Source organism: Seriola aureovittata, chromosome 19, assembly GCF_021018895.1.
Source record: "Seriola aureovittata isolate HTS-2021-v1 ecotype China chromosome 19, ASM2101889v1, whole genome shotgun sequence".
In the NCBI taxonomy this organism is placed as follows: Eukaryota; Metazoa; Chordata; class Actinopteri; order Carangiformes; family Carangidae; genus Seriola; species Seriola aureovittata.
Window position 1 is genome coordinate 17748563 of NC_079382.1, and position 18720 is coordinate 17767282.

The 18720-nt window shown below is 40.3% G+C and overlaps 2 protein-coding genes across 2 annotated transcripts in view; one reads left to right on the forward strand and one right to left on the reverse strand.

Moving 5' to 3' along the window:
- Window positions 1-109: 109 nt before the first annotated feature.
- Window positions 110-17843, reverse strand: LOC130187304 (muscarinic acetylcholine receptor M5-like). Its single transcript, XM_056404772.1, has 2 exons — window positions 17559-17843; window positions 110-4608 (listed from the first exon to the last, which is right to left on the reverse strand). The coding sequence occupies exon 2, from the start codon at window positions 4522-4524 to the stop codon at window positions 2983-2985; it is 1542 nt and encodes a 513-aa protein (XP_056260747.1). The 5' UTR covers window positions 4525-4608; window positions 17559-17843; the 3' UTR covers window positions 110-2982.
- The window catches only part of aven (apoptosis, caspase activation inhibitor), a 36236-nt gene continuing 22843 nt past the window's right edge, over window positions 5328-18720 (forward strand). Inside the window, exons 1-2 of the mRNA XM_056404773.1 lie at window positions 5328-5651; window positions 7408-7579. Of these exons, the coding sequence (XP_056260748.1) occupies window positions 5457-5651; window positions 7408-7579 (367 nt within the window). The 5' untranslated portion in view covers window positions 5328-5456. The remainder of the gene's footprint in view (window positions 5652-7407; window positions 7580-18720) is intronic.

The following is an 18720-nucleotide window of genomic DNA, read 5'->3' on the forward strand; positions in this document are numbered from 1 at the left end:
CTGTTCTGCACTCACCAACTCTACATATTATCCATGGCAAACCGGATCAGATCAGAATCAACATGTTGAATGCTGAAAATGTTTGTGTTGACCAAAGTATAATTGTGCCTTTGAATTTGTATTTCACTGTTCATATCAGTACACACAGACTCACTGTCACAACACTGCACACATGGACAATGAGCACTGATCCATTCACAAAGCACTTTTGCCTCTGAGCAGAACAAAAGGCACAGAGTTTAGGGAGATACATTTGACATTACATCATTAACAACATAAAAGTGCAGTAATTTACAACAGCATCACTCATCCATCAGAGAGACATGGTGGGAGTCAGGCTTCAAATACCATCTGTCCAAGTTTTTTCTTCTTTTTCTTTTTTTTTTTTTGCAGTAATATGAATATTGACAATAATAGAGGTGTGATCCATAATCAATCTGACGTCATATTACCACTCTGAAACTAATGCAGTCATTGCACAGAAATGTACAGATTAGCCCTTGATCAAATATCAATAGCAAGAGCCAAGAAGGAAAACAAGAAGAAACATTCACTAAACACTGATATATATACTAATCAATTTACATTTACAATTTGTGAGGTGTAAAATCCAACAGAATCAGTGAAATGTGTTCTGTATACTCTAAATTATTTTTGAATGTGTAAGCCTACATTTATGTCTTTTATATACAGTGGGGGTGAGCATTACAATAAAGGAGGATAAGATGAGGGTTAAAGGACAGGTTCAGGGATTTTACTAATGCTAATACATTATGTGCATTAAAAGTGCGTTCTTACCAGTCTCTGTAATCATGGAGTGTAAGAGTTGAGGGACTGAATCAACAGTTCTGTGCAAAAAAAAAAGAAAAAGCATTTTAAAGTTCAGGCACTTGCTGTTTTGGATTTCTAAAATTGTCCTATGAGCCTCAGCAGGCTGAAATGTTGAGTATGGTAGCTAAAAGGGTTATTTCGAGAGAATGGAGATCCAGCTCCCCTCTGGGTTTTAAAAGTGGCTCAATGATGCTGTTTCCTATTTTTATTTGGAGATTAGGTTCTCTGCATCTGACTCCTACTGTAAGTTTGTGAAGAATAGGGTCCCTTTATTGATCATATCAGAAAGCAAATTGGTGCAACTAAGAAGTATGTGTTGATTTATCTAGGATGTCTCTCATTTTAAACTTTATTTTTAACTGCTCAAGTATTTGAATCATATTTAAATAACATTTGCAGACTGTAACAACGTACGGCCAGTTCCAGCCTGTATGGACATATCCATCATGGCGGCAATGGACACTGAATGTCTGGGCATGCACCGACAATTACTTGCTATTCTGAAAACCTTGTTTGTTTGTTTTGTCGATGTTTAGTTTAGTTTTTTTTAAATTGCGTGTTGTATCATGTATCATGGTGGGAGTCTGTGTGTAGTTAGCTCTTGTGTGTTTTTCTATGTGTTTGTTCTAAAAGTTCAAAATAAAGTTCAAAGAGAAGTCCAGGCAAAGTTAAGATGAGACTTCAGCAACCAGCTCTAGTTGGTATGTTCCAGAGTTATGTGTCATTAGTGTCAAACTCACTCTTTGGGTTGCTGATGATTCTATATCTAACACCAGAAATGTGTAAATTTCCTGTCATCAGTGTTTTCTTTTCTTGTTTTGTTTATGATGAACATTTTATTGAACGTTTCAAGAAGGTAACAGAAACAGACGTGGATCATTTCATGTACTAGGGAACCCACCAGAAAAAAACATGCGCATACACACACCAGCGCTGTGTTTACTTGGAAAACTACTTGTGAATGTAAAGCAAAACAGTATTGCATCAGTGTTTCTGGAGGTAAAATGGACAATCTTATTGAACTGGAAAACAGAAAGGGGACTGTTGCAGTATCTGTCTCAAAGAATACACTGCTTAGGAAAGTATTCAGCTGCTTTGGAAACTTCATTTATATCTGGCATTAATTTAAATCACTTTATAGAAATCTATTCTATGATATTAAAGAGTAGATTTCTATTGATGAGTGGAAAAAAAAGACACAAAATGTCACAAAAACTTCCAAAGGGGCTGAATTCCTTTTATAGTCTCTGCATATGGACGGATTAGCAAAGAAGCAGGTGGCGTATGACCTCTGATGAAATCATAGTGAATGATGAATCCCTATAAGGTCAAAATTAGAAAAAACAGGACAAATACAAAATACGATTTGATGTAGGAAGAAGGATATGGACATTTTATCTTGCCACACACTAACCCCTATATTTATGTTAATGTTTATACTGTGTGTGTTTTACGATATTTTGTAATGTGGTGTGCATGTCATGGTTTGTCTCAAAAATAAAAAATAGAAGAAACACCTCATATTAGCTTTGGCTTATCTTTAAAATGCATTTTTGCACAGAACAAGGACTGAAGATTTGGACCCTGATCTCTTAAACTCAGGAGGGGATGACTCTCAATGACCAGTATAGAGAGGAATCATTACAGCAACCACTAACACTTTAAATGTACATATCTGCATGTAGGTATTGTATTGAAAGAGTACTCCACCTATTTAGCATTGCACTCCGGTAAAGTTGTTGGACTCAGGATGGACAATTTTTAAAAAAAAAAGGATAAAAATTAATGAAGTAGAACCAAAGATATCGTCTTCTTAATTCCATGAATTGTTCTTCCTTGTCACTTCCGTCTAACTCCACACTCCAGGGTTCCCTTTTAAAAATAGACCTCATCAACAGAAATCATCTGAACCTATTCTTTAACCTTTAACCTTTGTAAGAATGTGTTGCCAGCTTCATTTGGTTCCTTTTCTGTAATAATCTGGAGCAGCAGTTTAAGTGCTGCATCAGGCTCGGCACATTTTCCACCAACACGTACTTTAACACAAAAATCACATGCAGCACTTCATGCTGAAGATGACCACCGACTACCGCATATATCAAGAGAAGCCCACATGTGGGCAAAAGTCGGTGATAATATTGCAGTGCCACATCAAGTCATTTTATTGTTGACATTTGCGTTTTGTCCGCACCAGTACAGCTTGTCCTCGCCTCTCCTCCTCCTCCTCCACTGGCAGAGCAGAAGCATGCGGAAGGTCTTCTGGAAGGTCTTGTTGCAGAGGGCGTAGCACATGGGGTTGATGGTGCTGTTGACGTAGCACAGCCAGTAGCCCAGGTGCCAGAGGGACATAGGGATGCACTCGGTGCAGAAAGTGGAGATGAGCACCATGATGTTGTACGGCGTCCATGTGAGGATGAAGGCCAGGAGGATGGCACTGAGAGTCTGGGCTGCCTTCTTCTCCTTCACCAGCACCATCCTCTTCCTCTTGGTGATCTGGTTCTTCAGCGCGGGGTCCATGGGCTTGGAGGTGGTGGAGGAGGAGGATGGGGAGGCATTTTTGGCAGGCTGCTCTGCCTCTGAGGGGCAGGGTGTTGCAGGTGTAGGATTTCCGTTTTTACCCTTTGAGCCAGGTTTGAACTTATAAGAGATGCACTTTTTACTGGTTTTCTTTAGAGGAGTGGAAAAATACTGATCTTCTGTAAAGTCAGTCACCTGCCCATTCTTATTACTTTGCCCGCTACCTTGCTCTTTGAAAGATCCCTGTGGGGTTTCTATTGAAACGTGATGCTCCTCCTCCTCAGATGAGGTGTAGCTGTTAAAGGAAGTGATCTGATCTGCTTTTGCCCACGCATCATCTGACCTAGTGGTTGTCTTTGTGGTGTTACTTTGGTTGGACGAGGACCAGGAGGCCTGACTCCGGTCTCTCCTCTCTCTGGTGAAATGAAAGCAAGAATGAATAATAGTTTTCTGTGGTTTAGTCCCCTCTGGAACATTTTCTGTTGCGAGCCCTTGCAGCTCTGCCAGATCTTTGGTGCGTTTCTGCGTCTCCTTGTAAATTCTACAGTATAGGATAGTCATAACAGAGACTGGGATGTAAAAAGCAGCAATTGCTGTCCCAAATGTGATCACAGGCTCAGTTAAAAACTGTATCTGACACTGGTCTCTCTCCTCCTCCTTCTTTTCTCCTGTTTTCTCTCCTGTAAAGTACTGCCAGCACAGAATGGGTGGTGCCCAGAGGACAAATGACACCAGCCATGCAAGGCCTATCATGATGGCAGCTCTCTTTGGAGTCCTCTTTGCCCTGTAAGTCAGTGGCCTTGTGATGGAGAAGTACCTGTCAAAGCTGATGACAAGTAAGTTCATAACTGAAGCATTGCTGGCTACATAATCCACTGCAAGCCAGAGGTCACATGCTAGGTTCCCCAAGGACCAGTAACCCATCAGTATATATGTGGTGTACAAGTTCATGGACAGCACTCCTATGATGAGGTCAGCAAACGCCAAACTCAGCAGGTAGTAGTTGTTAACAGTCTTCAGCTGGCTGTTTACTTTGAAAGAAAGCATCACCAGCACATTGCCAACTATAGTTATCAAGCTGACAATGGCTGACACAGTAGCAATGGTTATAACCTCCCAAAGGCTGTGAGGAGCAGCATGTGACGTGTTGCCATAAGTGCTGTTTGGAGAATCCATGGTGCTGTGTTATCTGTCCGTGCTATCGGTGTCAGGTCAGTATGAAGTGACCCTCTGTGGCTCCATGTGGAATGAGCAGGTTTCCTGAAATGGAAAGAAAAACAGTAATGAGACACAACTGCACAGAATTATTAGTCATATTTTTTATTATATCACGATAAACCACAAAAACTGTCAAAACATGTAGCAGTAGTTTTCAGTTTATTTAAATGTCTTTGGTGAACATGTTTGTGAGTTACAACATCACGTCTAATACAGCAGCTTTTTAATATGATGTTGCTATTTGAATGAATTAACCCACTTTATTTTGTTTGATAAAAAACTCGTCGTAAAATACATTACGTCATTACAGAAATAAAAAACACATATGCTGCATTGTTGTACTCAGGAGAAAGTAGTATTTAAAACTCTACTATTATTTCAATTAATTTTTAATAGACCTCAAACGTTAAATGTAATTTCGCCATTTTGCAGTCCCACATCCAATCCTAATTGTTATTTGATGAAACGCAATAATATATTTGAATTTAAAATATTTTGATGGAGGTAAATCAAATAAATTAGTAATTTATGTATTCGTTGTTCTGTTTATTCACCTTTTTATTCTTACTCCAGTTGTAAAGTAAATTTATATTTCCTTCTATATTGGTTGAATTTTTGTATTGTTTATATTTTGATCGTTCTCTACATGTCCGTGTACAAATCGGCACAAATACGTAGATGTACCATATATTTTGGTCCATATGAAACCCGGAACCTTAATGCCATCTTATCGTAGGACCTCATTCAATGTAGCACCCGGTCCAAAAAGCCACCGCTGTCTCTGAAGCGTGGATGTAAGACGCGGATTAAGACACGGTAGAGAAAACATCTATGCCCTGAAGCCACTACGTGGTGTCACTTGCTAAAGTGTCCGGCCACAACAGACGGCAATGGAAGGTAGACCGAGCAGAGGCAGGGGAGGCAGTTGGAAAAGAGGTGGCCGAGGTGGACACGACAGTGACAGCTTTGGCGGTGAGCACCGGGGCAGAGGCCGAGGAGGCCACCATCGCGGCCGGGGCAAAAGAGACCACTACCGCGGTCGTGGACGCGGGGGAAGCGCGCATGCAGCAGAGTTCCATAACCGGGTGAGAGAGCACGGAGTATGCATCCCATAGGCGGTCCTGTTATATCACTCTGCCGAACTGCATTGAAAACATAGTGAATTCCGTAGTTTTCCTCACTGCGTTAACTCACATTGTGGGACGATGACATAAAACTAAGTACTTTCTCCTCTTCAGTTCGGCCTAATTAATTAGTGTAATTGTCAGCCGGTGCTGCAGCTCATCTGCACCAAAATCCTTTGCGGAAGGTGCAGAGGCCGGTACAGAGCGCTGTAAAAAAAAAAAAAAACTTTAAATATTCATATGTTGTTAAAATGAAGTTATGCTTCGTGGATAACCTGAAAGCTAACTTTAGGCTCCACTGTAACTTTACAGCTACCACTGTGCTATGTACTAACACTGTGCATTGATTCATTACTTTGCACTAGAGGTGGGGTTCATGGTATCACGCTTCTCTATTGTACATTATGCACATTATGGGATTCTGTCTTCACGTACAGAGTGAGACTGAACAGAATGAAACCTTACTAGAGTATCATCAGGCACTTGAAATGCCTCCCACAGCACTTTAACATTGTCATTGTACAATCTGGGCCTTTGGTATGACACTAGAGGGTTCAGCTTAATTTCCACAGGGATGTTCAGTCAGTCGATGCTCCTGTCATGGTAACTACAGAACTAGAAGTTAAACAATAGGGGCTCTGTGATTGCAATCATAAAAAAGCCCCTTTGGTTCATATGGGCTTCTTGATTGCAATCATGAAAATCTCCTTTGGTGCATCCATTGCTGCCGTGTGGTCTTGATGATATTGTTTGTGGGGCGGGGGGAGCACTGTTTTGTTTTTTGTGTGTTTGAGTTTCGACAAGGCCCCAGAAAAGCTGAGCACAACCACAGCTTTGTCAGTGTGACACATTTGTCAGTCTGCATGTTTCCATGACAACATTATTAAAAGGTTTTTGCAGCTATCTGACAAAACAGGAAGAAATCTGTGACTTAGACAAATTTAACGAGTTCAGTTTTGGCACCGACATCTGTTCTTTGTCGTACAGTGGGACATGGCTTTTACCTTGATCCTTTTGTTAGATGTGGCTACCAATCATGAATAGGAGCTAAGTGTTAATGGCATCTTTACAAAACACTCTTTGAATTGTACTGTGTGGAACACCGTCAATGGAAATATAATTTTTGGTTATGGGGGGAAATCTTAGTCACAGCAAAGCAATCAGTTTAGACTTTTTGAAGTTAGTAAAAATGAGACAAACAAAATCTGAATTATTCTTTTTTGTTTTTGTTTTTTTTAGATGATCTGTTATTTCTCTTTGTTGTGGTCTAAGGCTGTATTTTCATTACAGATTAATGGCAGTTATTTTTCTGTTAATAGACTCATGGATTAATAGACTAATCATTGAATCTCTATTCTGAACAGTCCCTGTCTTCACATCATCTGATGTTTGTGGAGAATGGAGTATTCACCTAAGATTTTTGAACTTTGCAAGACTTTTGTGTGCTTCCTTTCCCTCTGTCCTAACCTAAGTTTCAAATAGTACATTTTTTGAATTATGGAAGCAAGACATTTCATTGACGTTTCTTGTAAATTGGTTAAATTGGCATTCGACCAATTGAACTTCATGCTTGTCTGCACTTAAGGTGCAGTTGGACCAGATTTTGCGAGGCAAATAGAATTGTGCAGTGTGACAAACAGCAGACCAGACAAGAAACAGTGTGGGTGAGGTTGTAAAAGCGTTGCTCATTGTGTTGTGCCGCCATGTTTTCTTTCAGCACCAAGATGAAGGAGACAATGTTCAGGAGGAAGATGAAAGGAGGGAGGTTTTCTCCAGGAGGAAACTGGAGTCAAATTGGGATCGTTACGCGGAGTCAGAGAAACGGGAGCCCGATGACAACATGCCCACTCAGAGAGGAACGGATTACCTCGTCCTGCTGGAGTCAGCAGGTAAGATGTGGACACGAAAAGCTGGGAGAGTTTGTGTTTGTTTTGCCAGCCACACTTGTTGCTGCTTAGTCAGCTCTCAGCCGGAGTCAAGTCAGGCATCGGAGCTTTCCAAAAACAATTAAATGTTCCTATAATGCTGACTCCTCTGGGCTTAGATTTGTTACATGAATGAGTTTCTTTCAAAGGTAGAATTGTATAAGTAAACTAAATAATTAGCAGAGAACAAGGAAGGACATAAATCATTTGCAGATTGAATTTTTGGACTTCTTTTAGCAGTTTCTGGGATAGTGGCTCTGTGAGCACGACAAATAAAACCAAAAAGATGAAGTGACAAATTGACAGTTAGTTGCTGTGTCTCAATTTACGTACTTCAATACTCACACTGTCTATTTTGAGTACACAAGTGCTTTCGCATTGATAAGTATGGCAACATGCAATGCACAGTAAGTACCCAGATGGTGCACTCAGAACTGTCAGAAAATTGAGTGTAAAACCATGAACATTTCTCATCCTCAACGGTTGCCATCTTGCCTACATAGTGGAAGGGGAAACGACAACTATGTGTTTTTCATAGGCGTGAACACGGCGACCGAGGAACACATTGTCGGCGCCGATAGCGGCCTAATTTCACAATTGTCGCAATGACCCAGGGGGCACACACAGGAAAGTAAAATGTTCAATTTAAGTCAATTGAGCAAAGCAGCCGGCAGTCAGGCAACAATCACGGTCACATGTTGCGATTGTCATTTCCGGTGAGTGCACAACAGCACTGTTTGATTTGGGACATTACTCCCCTGTTGAAATTGACACACTACGCCAGTGAGTATACTGTGTACACAGTGCGCTACATGTGAGTGCACTGATGAAGTGTCAGTCATTTCCGCCACGGCACATTTCCCCTTGTTTTTATTTGCTCCATTTTTATCAATAATAATAAAACATCAGTTGATTAAAGAAAGGGTATAATTGTATTATGCTCATGTGTTTGTGTTGTTAATTTGATTGTTCGGGAAAATATACTCTGTGTCAAATACTCCACTGAGACTGATTGTACTTTTCTGAAGTTGTGTCTTTATCCTAATTAGTTACAAGGAAATGTCTGTTGTCTTAAGGGGCTTTAATTGCTCTGTATGGACACTGCTGTCGGATGGCTGCATAGAAGATCCTTGTTTGTCTTTGTTTGCACATTTCAGCCTCAGTGGTCAGTGTTTTGCCCCCTGGGCTCTCTACAGTCTCATCCCTGTGTCTGTTGATATTTCTTTCCCCAAAGGAGCACAGGGTAGAGAGCTTAGCGAGCTCAGCGTGTCTTATTAGAGCACAGCTCCAGATCGCTTCAAGTACAGGACTGATTTTCCGAAAACAGTCCCCATGTTGGGACTGTCACGTTTAGCTCATGTCTCAAGTTGAGTTAAATAAGGCAGAGGGTTAGTCCTCAAATCTGTCAACTGTGCTGCCAACGGTTTTTTTATTTTTATTTTTTATGATATGACAGACTGGGAAGCAGACAGTCTCATTTTAGCAGCTCCCACGTGTGCAGTAATTTAGCCAAAGTTACTGGTGTGTGTTTTAAATTGCTGTCACCATTGGCTTTCTAGCATTTGTTAAGGAGAAACTCCTCTCTAGATTTTAGAAGAAGGAAAAACAAAGCTTCACCGGCGTCTGTGGGTTGAATCGTTGTAGGCGAAAGTAAACACGCCGCCATTACTGAGCTGGCACCTCACCCCCAAACCAGCACAGTAACAGTGTGATGTGTGGAAAGGATTTAACTTCTTTAACACTTTTGTCAATAAGTCTGTCCAGGACAGTGCATATAGTCTGCAGCCTTACATGTGGAAAAATAAAGATTATCAAAGATGAATCAAAATTTAGTCCAGTTTTAATTAACAGCTAGATGTCGTCTCTGAGCTGTGCTGCTTCATGTCATCTGACAATAAACTTCAACGTTAGAAAACACACAAAGCAAGATCCACAAATCAGTTTCACTCTTCTACATCTGCAGTAAATCCTCACATTGTCTCTCTCAGCTCTGCTGGCAAAGGGCCGACCCGGAACCGATAATGACGGAGCTACACGGGGCAGAGGGCGAGCCACCACCCCCCCACCAACTATCTCTTCCTATCTGTGAACTGTTATGTTTCCTGGCTGACGTTCTACTTTACTGACCTGTTTTTTGAGTTTAGCTCAGTTTCAGTGAGCAGCTTCTCTTGTATGATTTTTAACAACATCTCCAGTTCCCAGCAGACTGAGTATACTGAGAGATATGAAACCTCTTTTGACCTGAAACTTCCCTCTGTGCTCAGACTTTCGTGGCATGTTTGTTTCTCTCCTTCACAGGCTTTATTTGTGTCATCTATTTGTAAGCGCAGTAGCAACATGCACCCCTCGTGGTTTGAAAGTTGGAGTTGAAGGCTGTCCTCTGTATTTATGTCACTCTCAAACTGTATTCGTGCTGTGCCTGTCAAGTCCGACAGAGCTGATCTGCACCTCCTCAAATCTCTGAGATGCTGTGGCTGAGGAGATGCCACATGAAGGAGATGTTACACGGCCTGTGGAGGACTGTGATTGGTCAGTTTAGGGTGCTGGTGTTTTTTTTCACATGTTTCTGATGCCTTCAGAGATTGCTGATAATGAGGACAACACGGAGCAGGTCGAGTGCTGCCTGGCTGGTTTTCCATCCAACTGCACAACTTTTTATTTCCGTTTATTACAACTAGGTTAAAACATTTTTTCCTATTCGATTCTGTTACTATTTGTTCTTACATTTGATCATATCATATTTTAATGTAGCATTCTCCAAAAACTTGGTTGGAATTATTATTGTAACTGTAGTTTTGAGTTTGTCTACTTCTACTGATAAAATAGCTTGAAGGCTTTCATCAAATCTGGCAACCCTGCTAAGCTATTATTCATTTAAAAGAAAATGAATCCACAATAATTTTGATAGTAGATTAATTTGTTTGTCATTTATCCAGCAAACAAAACTTTTCTCTGTTTTTTATTATAGTAAGTGGTCAGACAGCTAATTTGCAGAGGTGACATTGGGCTGTAGGAAAATGTGATGGTCCCTTGTCGCTTTCATCTGTCAGAAACAATTAAATGATTGATAGTATAAATAAATGTCAGATTAATCAAGCACTTAACTTTAATTAACACAAGGATTGTGATGATTGTCTCTTTTTCAGGAGCTACTAGAACATTTGGTTTTGTGATGTGGCTGCATTGTCAGTGCAAACCTTCCTCTAGGGGCCTACAGCTGAGAAACCAAACAAGCATCTTTGCATCTTTTCCACTTCCATGCACTCTTGCTTACATTGTTCAGCGTGCTATCTTTTATCCTCTGGTACACAGAGTACATTTGGAGCTGCTGAGAACTGGAGCTAAAGCTACAACCAGTGTTAAGCTAGTTGGCCAAAAAAGGTGATTCTGAATCTGATCCTGATGCAGTTCCAACCTCGAGGCATTTATCACAGGACTTGCTGGAACACCTCGATGTAGGAAGTACAAATCTCGCTTCACCTTGTTTCCCTCTCACCAAGTCTCTTCTCATCATGACTGAGTAGGTTTCATAACACACTGCTGCAGGTAGTGGAGTACTTCACTGTATAAACTGTCTCCACCAAACTGTTGTGGTGTATAAATATATAACATAATCTAGTGTTAGAGCACTTGAATTTTAAACCGGACACGAGGCCTTACACTAACATTAGCCTTGTGCTGAGTGAGAAAGGTCCACCAGTAATACTGACATGATTGAGTTTCCCTGTTCTTTTTTTGTTGTTATTTTTTTGGTCTTTTCTGTGCCTTTTTATTAGAGTAGCAGTGAGAGAGCGAGACAGGAAGGTTTGGGCTACATGCAACAAAGGGCCGTGGGTACGATTTCCCTGTTTTAAGCCCAATGAACTGGAAAGAATTTAAAATATATTTTACTACTTAATTACGCATTTTTGTTTTGGTAAATTTGTCCTGTTACAGGCCTGTTGCATCCTGTAGCTTTTTCTAACAGTGAACTGGTGCAGTAGCTTGCAGAGACTAGAAAGAAAGTATTTGCATTAGTTTAGGTTTAAGAAAAAAGGGTTTGATTCACACTACCAACATCAGTTTTTATCATGAAAGTGAAACAAGTTATTGCAAATATAACTAAAGTATCACCTGTCGGCAGCTTATGTCTGAAAATATTGGTGTCGAAGGTGTTTAATGAGGATCCACGTTTGTCAAGCCATTACTTCTTCAGCATTGCTGATGGATGTGAAAAGTAGACATGTCATATTTGGACCAAAACTCTAATTTGTTGAATTCAGCATTCTGTTAAATACTTGCTATATGGAGAAATTAAGCCATTTTTATAATAAATCAATTCATTTTTAACTCCTGATGAGTGTTTTGAGCAGTTCACTGTGTTTGTAGGACTGTTTTTTTTTCTCACGCCATTAGAGGAGCTGGAGAGTGTTGAAGCGCCGTGTTGTCTCTCTCATTCTCTTGTAGCGTAAATGCCAGAGGTGCTCTTGTGAGTTGTTTGACTCCCATCTCTTGTCTCTGTTTTTTGCCCACATTGTCAGATTAGTCATGCCGTACAGCAAGAGGCTGCTGCTCTCTAGAGGACACTTAATTGTACGTGGGAGGTGATGCTTTCAAGAGTCGTTTTTCTGGCCAATTAAGGTAGCCAGGAAATCAGGAATTTGCCACAGAAACCTCCCTTCTCCTCTTGGCTGAAGTTGTTACAGAATACTTACTGTGGAGCTTATATCACCATCACTTTTTGTATCCAAGGTGTTGAAGTATTCTGTTTGTTTTAGTGGCAAGATTGGGCAGGATGTACAGGTCAGAAGTATGCTCAGATGTTATGTATTTCAGGATGGAAATGGCCTACAGCACTGTTTCTCAACCTTTTGTAATGTATCTTGCAATTCTTTAGAGATTTAAAATCCCAGAGCTGAGAGGTCGAGAGCAGAGCTTTACCTACAGTGTGGTGGAGGCGGCAGGCGTGATGGAGATTATGGGCTAATTTTACAACATTTAAATCAAATAGACACAATGTTTTTCCTAATCCACACTGCAGTGTGTCTTACTTTTAACTACAAGGTGCCTGTCATAACAGACACTTCATCTAATAATGTTGCCATCCAGGGATTTCAGAGCTGAGCACATGTGACGGCCCAAAAACAAAACTGTATAAATATTTATCTGAGTGGATGTTGGTTGTTTTTCTCTGAGCTGACATTTAGGGGCAGAAAGCTGTGTAACACTGAGACTATGCCTCTATTAAAAGAAGATCTTAAGAACTCAGAACAAAACAATCAATTAATTGAAGATTAATCTGCAGCTATTCTGATAATTATTTTAGTCCTCTTAAGACAAAATTAGAAAATGTCATTTACTCCAGCTGATTTAAAAAGTTTCTTTGTTTTATGAGGGATAGTAAATTGAATATCTTTGAATTTTTGACTCAAACAAGAGATTCAAATATGTCATCTTTCACTTCGGGAAACTGTGACGTCCAGTTTTCACTATTGTCTGACCATTTATAGACCAAATAATAATCAATAAATTGAGAAAAAATCAGCAGTTGCTGCCTTATGACTTCAACAATATCAAAATCAGTCTCTTATTATCTCATATTGGCAGACTTCAGATATGTTTTGCATCGTAACTGACATTTTGGAGCCGGTTTGTGATTCTTTTCGACTCATGCTGCTGCTGTTATTTTAACATTACCGTGCTCTCAGTTGTGGCTGCTATTTGGCAAAGGGAACTGAGTTTTCTTTAAATCCTGTGATGTAGTACACACTGTAGTACTTTTCTGTACATGAATGAGACAGCTGAGGAAAGGATGGACAGCTTCAGTCTTTATGTTACACTTTATATCGTGTGTTAAATGGGTCAGATTTGCCACACGGGGTGTTCGGTTGGTTTACAGCACTAAGGGAAATTGCTTTATGGCACAGCGGGTCGAGTGTGTTGTCCTTGTAGCAGGAAAATACTGGAACATAGATGTGTGTTTTTGGCAGTGATGGAGGATGGAAGGAAAGAACAGTAAAAAAAAATATTGCTACTCAGTCAGTTGCTCTTCTGTCTGCACAGGAGAGTGGGACTAACCACCAATACCTTTTACATTAGCGTGGTTCACGACCTGTGAATCTCTGCCCACATCTCAAATTTTCAGCTATTAACATGTGAAAGTGAAGTAGAAAATGAAATGACATTTCAGTAACTATCAGTCTACTGTGGCAGAGAAAACACAGATAACAAAGCTCCCTTTTTGACTTTTTAAAGCTTCTGGTGTTTCACATCTCGAGTGCCAGATGTAACAGACTTAGGGAGTGTGTGTGCGTGTGTGCGTGTGTGCGTGTGTGTGTGTGTGTGTGAATCTGACAGAAGGAACACCTATCACCAGAGCTGTTATTCATCTGAAATCATGAATTCATGTTCATCTTAATTAAGTGTGATAACACAATCTGAAACATGAATAAACTCATTGTATAATCTACAGAACATTTCAAACATGTGAGAGACGTCTTTAAAGTGCTCAGAAAACACTGGGAGTTTGAACGTCTACATTTCCATAACAACTGGGCCAACGCCATCCTACTGAAGAAGATCATCTGATATGATCAAAAGCTCCCGATCAGCTGCTAAATGAATCTTGAGATGAGATTTTTCAGTCAAGATTTGAAATGATACAAATCTCATGTTGTGAAATTTAGATAAATGAGTTCAAGAAAGTCCGTCAACATTTTAACAACTGAAATCTGTTCATCAGCTTTGACCACGGAAGGTGTAATGGTGTAATTCAAGCTTGAGGAAATATGGTGTATTCATCTTTTTGTGTATTTATCATATAACTTTTTCTTTGTCCTTGTGGCTTTGCACTATACAGTGTTGGAAAGTTAAAACAACAACTTTAACCTCTAGTTACCTTTCAGAGTCAGAGTGATAATACAAAATATAATCAAAAATAAATTCTGCTGTATTATTATGAGTTAAAATTAGATGAGCTTTTATTGATTCCTGGAATAAATTCACAAGCTGCAATATTAAAGAAATGCTTACACATTAATTCATTAAAATTTGGTACTTTAAATATATGTTGATGCTAATACTTCTGTACTTTTGTTCAAGTAAAATTTTGAAAACAGGAACTTTAAGTATTTCTACCCTGCAGACAGTATAACTGGGTTTCCTGACATCTGAGTACGTTTTCCATCACTGGCACTGTAGTAATACTGCGGTCCATATGTCCCAAACTTTTCATTCATACATTTTTACCGAAGCTGCTCTTGTGCAGAATCTGTCACTGTAGTTTATATAATCTCCATTTGTATAACTTCACACTGTCTATCTGTCATTTTCACATTTTCTTCTGTTTAATGTATCCTAATGTATTTGCTGCTGCGGTGACTCAGCTTTCCCACAAAGACCATTAGCCTACAGTTTCATCCCGTCTCTGCACATGTTTGTCTATGCGATAGTAAGTGAACGCACGGAAGTTACATCTTCACATGAATTTGCCTTGCCAGTCTGTTTAAATATATTAAATATATAATTGAGTCGTGAGGACATACAGTGGCTGAGTTTGTTTGCAAAAGCTCTATTGAAAGCTCTACTGTACTCAGTGTGATTAGGAAAAATGGAGCCTGACAGGGAAATTATGTAAACAGACTGTTTGATTTGAATTGAAGGTCATGTTGATTTCTGTTGTTTCGTAGCCTCATGGATGGTTATTATGTAGCACCACTGCTTGTCCAAACATCCCAAGTGCTTTTAGCATTCATGTGTTTTGATTGACTCTGATTACCACTTTCTATTACATTCAAAGCTGAGATTCACAGTGTCAGGAGACCATATATCATGACTGCGGCTTCCGAACAGATGCTACTTTTCAAGGATGAAACCTTGTCGCTTTTTCATACTCAAAATATTTCAGAACCAGCGCCTCTTGAAAAGTGCTTTTGTGCAGAAAGGTTTTTTATCACCTTGAGAACTTCGGTAGTCGTGAACCAGGGAGGAATTTTTGGTGAACTGAAGGTGTATTGATTGAATTGAAACGCATCAATTTGCCTTGTAGTCTCAAGAAATGAATCGCTGTCGACTGTTTTGTAACCCAAAGGCGATTTGTATTTTGTCGGGTCTCGTCACAGTCCTTGCATTGTTGGGGGTCGATTGTGCTGTTGCCAGGGGTAATGCACACATGGTGCAATTCCCTCGTTCTGTGAGTGTGTCCGTGTGCCTGTAAGACTGTGGGGAATTGCTGGGCAGTTATTTACATCCTAACATGGCCATCTATCTGTACACATTAACACAAAGATCAATCCTCCTCCCCCGCAGCCGTAGTTTACCAAGGCTGCTAATGGGCACCCATCAAGGCTCAATCATAATGAGACAAAAGGAAATCGCATTAAAGCTTCAGTGATTCGGTGAACTAGATTGACAAACACAAGGACGTTTTCCTAACGGGGATGAATAGTCCCAATCACGGCATTAATTTATATGTTCCGGTGTTGTTATGGATACTTGATTATCCACGTAGACGGGAGGAGACTGGCGTCAAAGCAGAGGAATGAGGCCGGTCATGTACTGTACAAAGCATTACAGGTGCTCGGTTTGTTTCCCTGCGGTTGCTGTTGGCGTGAGGCTAAATAAAGCAGCAGGATGACCACAAACACTTCACTGAGATCAGAACAGTCTACCCACTTTCATCCTTAAATGCCTGGGCCAATGTTCGACTGTCATATGCACTTATTTTTTATCATCTGTTAAACTGCAGATTAACTTCTTGGTTAATCATTTAAGTTGAAGAATGAAGAATGTCAGAAAATATTTTTTGAAAAATGGACATCACATTTCTCACAGCCAGAGTCACGTCTTCAAATTCCTTGTTTTGTCAAATCAAAAGTCCAAAACCCCTAAATATTCAATTTATGGTTGAAAGGAAAAGAAAGACAAAGCAGCAAATCCTCACATTTGAGAGGCTTGAACTAATGTTTGACATTTCTGCCTGAAAGAATACTTAACACAGATTCTTGATAAGAAAAATTACAGCTGCAGCTCTCAGGTATTTCCATTATCGATTATTTCTTTGATTCATGAGCTGAAGCTGATGCTCAAATTGCTTGTTTTGTCCAATTAACAGTCCAAATCCCAGTTACATCCAGTTTACAGTGGAACTGCAACGAGTAATCAATCCAAAGAATATTTATTGGCAACCATTTTGGTAACTGATTTAATCTTTTTTTTTTTTTTTTTTTTTTTTTTTAAGCAGAAATGACAAACATTTGATGTTTCCAGATTCTCAGATATGAGAATTTGCTGCTTTTCTTCACCTCACATTAAAGTAAACTGAATATTTTAGGGCTTTTGAATGTGACTTTGAAAGTGATGGACATTTTTCACTGTTTTCTGTTGTTTTATAGGTAATGAAAATAATTGTTTGTAGCAGCAGTTGCAGAAAATCGTAACATTCAAGAAGCTGGTGAATCTTGAAATAGTTGCGTTTTAAATGGTGTTTATAGCTCCAGGTGTTGGGATACCAGTCATGTGACTTGGTTTTTAATGATGCCTTAAATCAAATCATCTTCACTCCTTGTACCTCCCACTTTTTCCTGAGTAAAAAATAAACGCGCAACAATCCTACACAACCATACTCAAACTTATTTAAACATATTTAAGATCCAGGGTCGATTGAATAACCTTTGTACGGGTGTGAAAAGCTACAATTTTCAATCCACTCTGTACAAAATGTACTGTAGAGTTCTGAGTGTGAACTATAAAAGCTCTGCTGACAACTGATGAACCCCAGCACTTGTTCCATGATTCATTAATATATGAAGTCAGGCTGGATTTACGATTCAGCAATAAAAATTTTATAATGTTAGAATTTATAATATGACTTTCCTGAACAGTAAGTAGGGTCAGTTGACAGCTGCTCCTGTGAACTGTTTAATTTCCTGCCATAACAGCAACATCAAACAGAATACATACTCACCCTGTATGGCTCTGACAAAACACGATCCTCCGGCATCAAATGGGCGTTTGGCCAGGTCTTTGATATGCTGTTTTTCCTTTACTCCCTCTTGAGTCTGGCAGACTTCTCTCAGTTTCTTCTCCCTGTGTCTTTGTCAGCTCTCTTCCCTTTGCTCTCTGTTTCCCACTCACAGCTTCACACCTTCCCTCGCTGGTTCTCTCTTCCCCTCCCCTGCTCCTTCTCGCTGACTTTTTTTCCTCTGTGCTCCTCTCTCCAACGAGGTGAAAAACACACTTGTCAAATACAGGTAGGTCATCACACCGTCTCTCATCCTTACCAGTTGCTAAGTACGAGGCGCTTTGATGCAAACAAGTTTTTCAGCATCGTCGTCGTGTGGTATACTGTTGCTCCTGAATGGCCCAGCTTCTCTGGGACAAGATGGTAAAGGCAACAGCTGTTCAGTGTCAGTGTCCATGTGACAGAGCGGCTTAGGTGCCTCGGTGGTGCTGTTCAGACCTTTTTTTCACAGAAGGGTGAATTACTGGAAGCCGCTCCTCGTCCTCTTCAGTGATAATCGAGTGAAGATCTCGTCAGAGTTTTTCCTTTTTCACAGACGACAAATCTTCTGAGGGCTCAATATCTTCTGAGAAATCAAAGAAAGCAGCAAACATGGCAGTTTCTCACTTTTTCTGCAAAGTTTGAGCAACACTGGCAAGAAAAGCAGAATAAAGCCTCTTTGGATCCTCAAGGCTACACAGGTTGAATGACTTTTTGTCCCCTACCAGGCTTCTGCTTGCTGCTGGATGAAAAGGCTGCTTGGATGCACGCTGCTCTAACATCCTCACCAACACGCAGATTCAAGCGTGAGCCACTATTAGGAGAAATTCCCACATGGCCGGAAGCCTCATTCTGTATCAGAGCACTGAGCAACATGTAAGAGGAGGGAGGCAGAGGTGAGGAGGTGGAAGAGGTGGAGGAGTGGGATGGAGCGGAGGGGGGGGGGAGGAGCCGGAGGAGGAGTCGATGTGGGTGTCAGCAGCAGTTCAGAAGGAGCTGACTGTTTGCCTTTGCATTGTGTACAGCTGTATGTCTTCATCAGAGAGGAAATGTATTCATACAAGTCCTGGCTCCTTGAACAGCCTCACACGTCCCGCTTCATGATGACTTGGTTTGTGTTTGACCA

Bases quoted from the DNA above. Each gene is read 5' to 3' on its own strand.
- LOC130187304 (XM_056404772.1), bottom strand. From the start codon at position 4,524: ATGGATTCTCCAAACAGCACTTATGGCAACACGTCACATGCTGCTCCT.